At 39.2% G+C, this 8,172-nt stretch overlaps 1 protein-coding gene across 1 annotated transcript; it reads left to right on the top strand.

The window, feature by feature from the left end:
* Positions 1-1,072: 1,072 nt before the first annotated feature.
* Positions 1,073-6,163, top strand: LOC307015415 (uncharacterized protein). Its single transcript, XM_079643996.1, has 3 exons — positions 1,073-1,230; positions 3,742-3,887; positions 4,515-6,163. Exon 3 carries the CDS (start codon positions 4,927-4,929, stop codon positions 5,629-5,631), a length of 705 nt encoding a protein of 234 aa, XP_079500122.1. The 5' UTR covers positions 1,073-1,230; positions 3,742-3,887; positions 4,515-4,926; the 3' UTR covers positions 5,632-6,163.
* The last annotated feature ends 2,009 nt before the right edge of the window (positions 6,164-8,172 follow it).

Genomic DNA, 8,172 nt, shown 5'->3' with positions numbered 1-8,172 from the left:
CACTCTTCGATTCCCAAGACAAGTCCCTAAAGACTGAGCGACTCCCTGCCCTATGCATGTACACACACTTGTACCATTACACAAAATACCTTTCCTGAATCGTATCCCTCCCTCATTTAAAAAAAATGTAGTAATCATTTTTTTAAATCATTTGTACCGGTTTTACTACAGATATTATCTATAAACCAATTAAAACATCTGGGGGATAACTGTAGACAAAATAGTGAATGGTGGTCTTTCAATTGGAAGGTTGCTGGTTCGATCCCAACCCCTGCATGCATGTCGATGCATCCTTGGGAAAGATACTTTGCTACCGATGACATTTGAACTTTTGAGAATGTTACCTTTTCTTGAGCAAGTGGCACCCTGCATAGCAGTCCCTGCACTGTAAAAAAAAAGTTTTTTCACAGAAATGTACTGTATTATTTTACAGACCTTTCTTGTTTTTCTATATTAAGTGTAAATACCATACAAATACAGTAAATTACTTTTATTTAAAAATAAATAAAGGTTTTATTCTGTAAATTGGTTTGATGGGAAATTATCGTTTTTTTACAGGATATTTCCATTGTTTAATTGTCTTGAATGTTAAATTACATTGAATTCTATGTAAAAACACATAAAATACACATAATTTTACTGCATGTAAAATGAAGGCAACTTTCTTTTTTTTGTTGCAGTAAAACCTTAAATTTAATGTAACAAAATGTAAAAAAACAAAAGATAACTGTATTCCGTACTGTTGTAGAATACAAAGAAATCTTATTATAAAGCATCTCTAAAATGTTAAATAAATGTATAAATCTTCACAAAAAATGTAATATATTGCAGAAATACCCAAAAATTATTTTGTATAAAGTAGTTTTCATAGTATACTAAAATAGTTAACTGTAAAAAAAAAGGGTCAAATAAAAAAAATGTAAAATGTATGTAAAAAGCTACGGCACTTGAAATGGAATCCAGCCATACAACGGCAGACAAGACAGGCAGGATTGGAATGAGTCCACAACACTCCTGATTGGTTGATATAAACGTCATCGAAAAAACCTGCCAATGAGCACTGTCCGCGCCTTTCAATCCAATTGAAACTTTCATGTCAGTTTCCTGCTGGAGCTACAGCTGTCTGTGTGTCTGCTCGAGAGTTTATGGACTAATATCGGGATAGTTTTACATCTACACGTTAAATATGAGCATCGGGACGTCAACAGAGAACAGAAGACTTGAGATCTGGTGAGTCCTGCAACTTTAATGGAGTTAAACATGTATTTAGATAATCCTTAGTTTGTGAATGTTTAATTGTGTATTTAAGGTTACGTTTCTTCTTCTAGTTCAGTGAGTTTTGAGTGATGAGACATATACTTTAAGGGAATCTGTGGAATCTCAGCTTTCATATGATACGTTTGTGCAAATAGCATGAAGTAAAAAAGATCGCTTTTGCCAGTTATGTGCGAAAGTAGCGTTAGCCCCGTTAGCCGTTAGACTTGTGTTTCGTTTAGTTAAAAATGGTTAATATCGTCAGTTAGCTGAGTTTCTTCCCGTTAAGTGGGTAAGCATCATTAATAGGTTGTTATTTTAAGAAGTCCTGAGATGCTGTTTCTTGCAAGATGTCCCACCGGCGGGACAATCGGGCTATACAGGTTAACAAGGTGGCTGCTAACGTTAGCTTACAGCTTATTGCAGTGCTGCCGCTGTTACAGTATAAGTTGAGTCATGACAACTGGCGACATTCTATTATTTTCGTCATAGGAATCCGGGGCGTGTACATTGAGGACCCATTGTTGACTTACCAGGAAAGAAACATCGTTTGTCGTTTACGTTCATCTTTTGCTATATCTGCCTTCCTAAGATCACTTTGCTGCACATTCAGTACTCGTATGTGAGGTTGTGGGTGAGAGTCCGATATCGTGACGCTTACAGGGAGGTATCGAACATTACAAAGTAGGTGACTGTGTGGATGCCTGTTCAAAACATTGCAAACTTCAATAAATCATTTAAATTATATATTTGTGTCCGACTTTCATTTGTTCATCGTTCTTAATGTGATGTATAGTAGCTTTGATAGCTGTCCATACCTTCAGACAGCCTAAAAGTAAAACACAAGTTGTTTATTCACAGCCCGAACGCTCATCGAGATGACTGGATCAGTCATGAAACTTGTGATCAGCTCCGATTAAATTGTGATATCAATTCTGTAGCTAACCTCCAGGGAGCACGTTTATTTTATGAAATACCTGTATCCCTCTCATCACAACAAGACTCTACACTGTGCAGGAAAAACAATTACATACATGAAAATAACCTTGATGCATGGGAATTAAACACACAAACTATCTTCCGTGGCTATACTGATATGTCACAGTAACGGTAAACCACAGAAAAGTAAGTCCAGCGGGGCACAAGTTGAATACATATAATACGGTAGTTCTATTATGCCTTTAAGCCTATACGTTTAACGTTTATTTCATAAAATAAACGTGCTCCCTGGAGGTTAGCTACAGAATTGATATCACAATTTAATCGGAGCTGATCACAAGTTGTCATGACTGATCCAGTCATCTCGATGAGCGTTCGGGCTGTGAATAAACAACTTGTGTTTTACTTTTAGGCTGTCTGAAGGTATGGACAGCTATCAAAGCTACTATACATCACATTAAGAACGATGAACAAATGAAAGTCGGACACAAATATATAATTTAAATGATTTATTGAAGTTTGCAATGTTTTGAACAGGCATCCACACAGTCACCTACTTTGTAATGTTCGATACCTCCCTGTAAGCGTCACGATATCGGACTCTCACCCACAACCTCACATACGAGTACTGAATGTGCAGCAAAGTGATCTTAGGAAGGCAGATATAGCAAAAGATGAACGTAAACGACAAACGATGTTTCTTTCCTGGTAAGTCAACAATGGGTCCTCAATGTACACGCCCCGGATTCCTATGACGAAAATAATAGAATGTCGCCAGTTGTCATGACTCAACTTATACTGTAACACCGCCACCCTCTCGTCTCCAACGCGGGACGATTACACATAAACGTGCAGCAGGGTGTCACAGTGTTGTCGCCAATCTTATTGTAAAGTTGCACAGCTTTTTTACTGAGGAACCAGTTTGTTAATGTTCAGTAGCCAACAGCTAGCATAGCATAAACTGCTAACCAGTAACGTTTGGCTAACTTGCTAGTTAGCTCTGCTCTATATATTACAAGCTAACATGACTAGCTAATGTCACACTGTGTGAACTAAAATAGTTGTTGTATTACATCATACATGCTTGGTCCAAATCTCTGCTAAAATTATTATTTTTAACAAAATTATCATTAAAGTATCTTTATTTTTTTTGCATTTGTATCACACTTGGCATAAACTATTTTAGTTCATCAATAAGAATGGGAGAATTAAAATAATGATTTGTGGTGATCAAAAACAATGTATTTAAAGAAACACTCAGCCATGCATGAAATAACATAGGAAAATAATACGGGTAATTTTTTACCCATGTTGTGCTTTAGAAGTCTATTGATACAAACATGATTTTTATTTTAAAAAGTAAGAAAGTTAAAATGAAAATTAGAATTGTTGTTGATCGAAAACAGGTTAATTGAGGAATTCCTGGAAGTAATTTATTGCAAAGATATTTACAATTTAAACTAATTTGGGTCTCTTTTGATGCATGTTGGTTGTATGTTGTGTAACAAAGGGTTACCATGACAGCTGTGATGTTCACTCTTTTGACAGAGTACCAGTGGACAGTGAGAACTATGGAAGAGAAGATGTGATGGCTTTGTGTGGAAAGCTGCTGAAGCCAGCCAGTGACTCCTCATCAGTCTCTCCAGGCAGCACCCAGCTATTCTTCCATCTTGCAGATGAAAAGACTTTGATATGTGAGTAATAACTAACTTGTGTCTAAAATAATATTGAATGTCAGTGTTTCCCCTAGGTTTACTGCTGATATATTCTTTAAACCCTCTAGAGCAGAGAGAGGAGCTGTGGATTATTGTTATTGATTAATACATCAGTGTTTCTTAGGGTCAAAAACGCTAACCTCAACTTAAAATGAAAGCGTTTAGTTTATTTAATAAAAGAGCTCATGTTCAATGTGAAAAGTGACCGTAGATATAGATTAGTTGCAAAAAATAAAAAAAAAAGATTATATATAAAAAAAAAATTTAAACACCTTGAATTTCAGGTAGGGGGGCCGCGGGGCTCCGTTGACGGGACGCAGCTCCCCTCCAAGACTATGGTAGGGGAGCCACGTCCACACAGCTTTAAAGTTGTAGGAAACTGAAGCATTACATTCGTGCCAATTAGAAAGTTGGTGTTCTGGAAGTTTTAGCATAGGATCAATGCCCTTGGGATGCTCTCAATAACTGTTTTACAATTTTTTGTGTGTGTGTTTTGTGTAACCCTGCTTCAAAGGTCCATCATACAATATGTAGGGGATCTATTGGCAGCTGCTGATAATAACATCCATCATTATGGTTTACTAATATCTTCACTTCCTCCTCCAGCACCTGGACACAGCAGGAACCTACGCCAGGATCCTGTTTGTGGTCTTCAGCTCCGCCTTCAACACCATCATCCCGGCTCTGCAGCAGGACAAGTTCTCCCAGCTGCACGTGCCCGACTCCACCTGCAGGTGGATCACAGACTTCCTGTCTGACAGGAAGCAGCACGTGAGGCTGGGGAAACACGTCTCTGACCCCCGGACCATCAGCATCGGTTCCCCTCAAGGCTGCGTTATTTCCCCTCTGCTCTTCTCCCATCTGCTCTTCTCCCCTCTGCTCTTCTCCCCTCTGCTCTTCTCCCTGTACACCAACAGCTGCACCTCCAGTCACCAGTCTGTCAAGCTACTGAAGTTCAGACGACACCACCCTCATCGGACTCATCTCTGGTGGGGACGAGTCTGCCTACAGATGGGAGATGGACCATCTGGTGACCTGGTGTAGGGACAACCACCTGGAGCTCAACGCGTTCAAGACAGTGGAGATGGTTGTGGACTTTAGGAAGAACGCAGCCCCACCCGCCCCCATCACTCTGTGTGACTCCCCAGTAACTGCTGTGGAGTCTTTCCGCTTCCTGGGCACCATCATCGCCCAGGACTTCAAACGGGAGCAGAACATCTGCTCCCTCACCAAAAAAGCACAGCCGAGGATACTCATCACCATCTGGTACGCTGCAGCCACAGCCAAGGATAAGGGCCGGCTACAGCGTGTCATCCGCTCTGCAGAGAAGGTGATCAGCTGCAATCTGCCATCTCTCCACGACCTGCACGCCTCCAGAACCCTGAGGCGGGCAGGGAAGATAGTGGCCAACCCCTCCCAGCCTGGACACAAACTGTTAGCCCCCCTCCCCTCCGCGCTCCATCAGGACCAGAACCTCTCTCCATCAGGACCAAGATCTCTCTCCATCAGGACCAACACCTCTCTCCATCAGGACCAACACCTCTCTCCATCAGGACCAGAACCTCTCTCCATCAGGACCAGAACCTCTCTCCATCAGGACCAAGACCTCTCTCCCTCAGGACCAGAACCTCTCTCCATCAGGACCAAGACCTCTCTCCATCAGGACCAAAACCTCTCTCCATCAGGACCAAAGCCACTCGCCACCTCAACAATTTTCAGTTGAGAATGTTTCAAAGTGATCTTAAAAAATTCAACTTACTTTTTGTTTCTACTGTTTATAAGTATGATGTTTAAATATGAAATGCTGTATTCATTAGTTGTACTATAATTCTACAAATATTTTTATATTTTAAGTTTTCAGAGTAATTGTTTCCTACAGAACATTTTGTATTTTTTTTAACCTGTTTGATTGGAAAATGTTAGAAAAAAGCTGTAAAATAACAGTATTCTCCCTGTAGAACTTTAGGTTCTGTATTTATTTTAGTGTTTGATCATACAAATCTAATAAAAAAAAATGTAAAAAACTGTTTCTCTCATCAGAACTTTATTTAAGGTATTTGAATGTAACATTTTAAGACAATGGATTTTTAAAAGAGAGGAAAGTGTTTTCCTGTAAAATCTTTAAGGACAATCCCTGTATATTAATGGCTTTTGCACTTTATTTCATTTAAAGTATTTTTACTTTAATGTTATGGTTTTTGTTTGGCAGCCTTGCTGCCAGTCATTTGACCGTTTTTTTGCCCGTAGAAGTTTTAGTGTTGTACTTTTATTAAAGGTTATTGACTGTAAAAAAAGCAAATAAACCTGTAAAATAACAGTGTTTCACTGCTGAACTTTAAGTTATGTCATTTTATTGAAGGTGTTTGACCGTAATAATTTAGGATAAAACTGTAAAATAACAGTATTTCACTGCTGAACTTTAAGTTCTGTCACTTTATTGAAGGTGTTTGACCGTACTAATTTAGGATAAAACTGTAAAATAACAGTATTTCACCGCTGAACTTTACGTTCTGTCACTTTATTGAAGGTGTTTGACCGTACTAATTTAGGATAAAACTGTAAAATAACAGTATTTCACCGCTGAACTTTACGTTCTGTCACTTTATTGAAGGTGTTTGACCGTAATAATTTAGGATAAAACTGTAAAATAACAGTTTTTACATGCTTAACTCTAAATTATGTCCGTAATAAATAAGGGAAGATACCTGTAAAATAACAGTGTTTCACTGTAAAGGAAATTAATTATATTTACTGTGAATTTACGTTTTTTTCCCATTATTGTAATTAGGGTATTTCACTGTAATTTGACGGTAAGTTTTTGGAAGCACCAGCTGCCAGATTTTTACCGTTTTTTTTCAGTTTTTTTTTTTTTACAGTGTGCCTCTTTTTTTTACAGTGTGCCTCTATGTGTCAATGGGTGAATGGTGACTTCTATACTCTATGTAAAAACACTTTGAGGAGTCGTAAAGAATGGATAAAGCGCTATATAATACACTCCAATTAACATATATTTGCATAGATTGTGGAAACTGATAAAATCTAGGTTTCCAAAAATGTATGTTCAAAAGCAAGAGAGCAGATGATTTATTATTTCATTTCCCCCCACTTTCTCTAAGCAATCCCCATTACCCAGCCTGCTTCTTGGTTCTGTCATCAGACACTACTGGACGGAGGTCCGCCCCCTGGCTTTGAATTCCAGTTTAGTTAAAAATGGTTAATATCGTCAGTTAGCTGATGTCCTGCAGCTTTTGAAGTCTGCAGGTCATCTGACACCTGTCTCCGTCACATCTGCTCCAGGACCCACGGGCTGCTGATTTCAGCGTGCTTGGGCTCACGTGGCGTGTGTGTGTGTGTGTGTGTGTGTGTGTGTGGGGTGGGTGTGTGTGTGTGTGTGTGTGTGTGTGTGTGTGTGTGTGTGTGTGTGTGTGTGTGTGTGTGTGTGTGTGTGTGTGTGTGTGTGTGTGTGTGTGTGTGTGTGTGTGTGTGTGTGTGTGTGTGTGTGTGTGTGTGTGACAAAGAGAGAGAGCGGGATGCACCTAAGACGGATCAGTCGGGGGGGGGGAGAGAGAGAAAAACGAACTAATCAGCCTCTCCAGTGGTGGAATCTCACCCAATTTATTTCCAAGCTAACAGGCGTTGGTTAATGAGCTGAAGCAAAGCATCCTCTCTCTTCCTCTTTTCTCTCCTCTCCTCCCGTCCTCCGCTGTTCCACTGGTGATTCTGCCGACCAGACCAATTACTTCCGAGCGAATCCATTCATGTGCTCACACATTCACATGTGTGTGTCCAATCACAAATATTCACATTCATCCAAAAAAGAGGAATAGACACGGTCTGAATAGACATGCTGTGTAGCTTCACAGCTCTTTGTCTGGGCTGCCAATTACAAAAAGTTTATGGAAGGGTAAAAGGACTGGTATTTCAAAAAAATCTGAAAACGGCTGCCATGTTGAATAAAATGAATAATTCCACGTCATAATGTCGAATAATTTACCAAGTAAAGGGTTCAAATTGGCTCATATAAATATTTGTAGTCTAAGAAATAGAGCTAGAGGAAATATTATCATGTGGTATTCATTTGTTAGCAATATCTGAAACTCACTGAGAAGACACTTTTAATGACGCTGTAGTGGACATTGATGGATATAGTATAGTTTTAGAAAGGACAAGAATACATATGGAGGTGGGGTGGCAGTATACATTCAAAAGCAAATACCAGCTAAAGTGAGATATCATTTGATGTCTGCTGATACTGAAGTACTTT

Source organism: Notothenia rossii (assembly GCF_949606895.1).
Source record: "Notothenia rossii genome assembly, chromosome: 1".
Classification (NCBI taxonomy): domain Eukaryota; kingdom Metazoa; phylum Chordata; class Actinopteri; order Perciformes; family Nototheniidae; genus Notothenia; species Notothenia rossii.
Note: the sequence above shows the minus strand (reverse complement) of the source record. Positions and strands in the feature narration are given on the sequence as shown.

Excerpts from the sequence above, each read along its gene's own strand:
- LOC307015415 (XM_079643996.1), top strand. The coding sequence starts at position 4,927 with ATGGACCATCTGGTGACCTGGTGTAGGGACAACCACCTGGAGCTCAAC.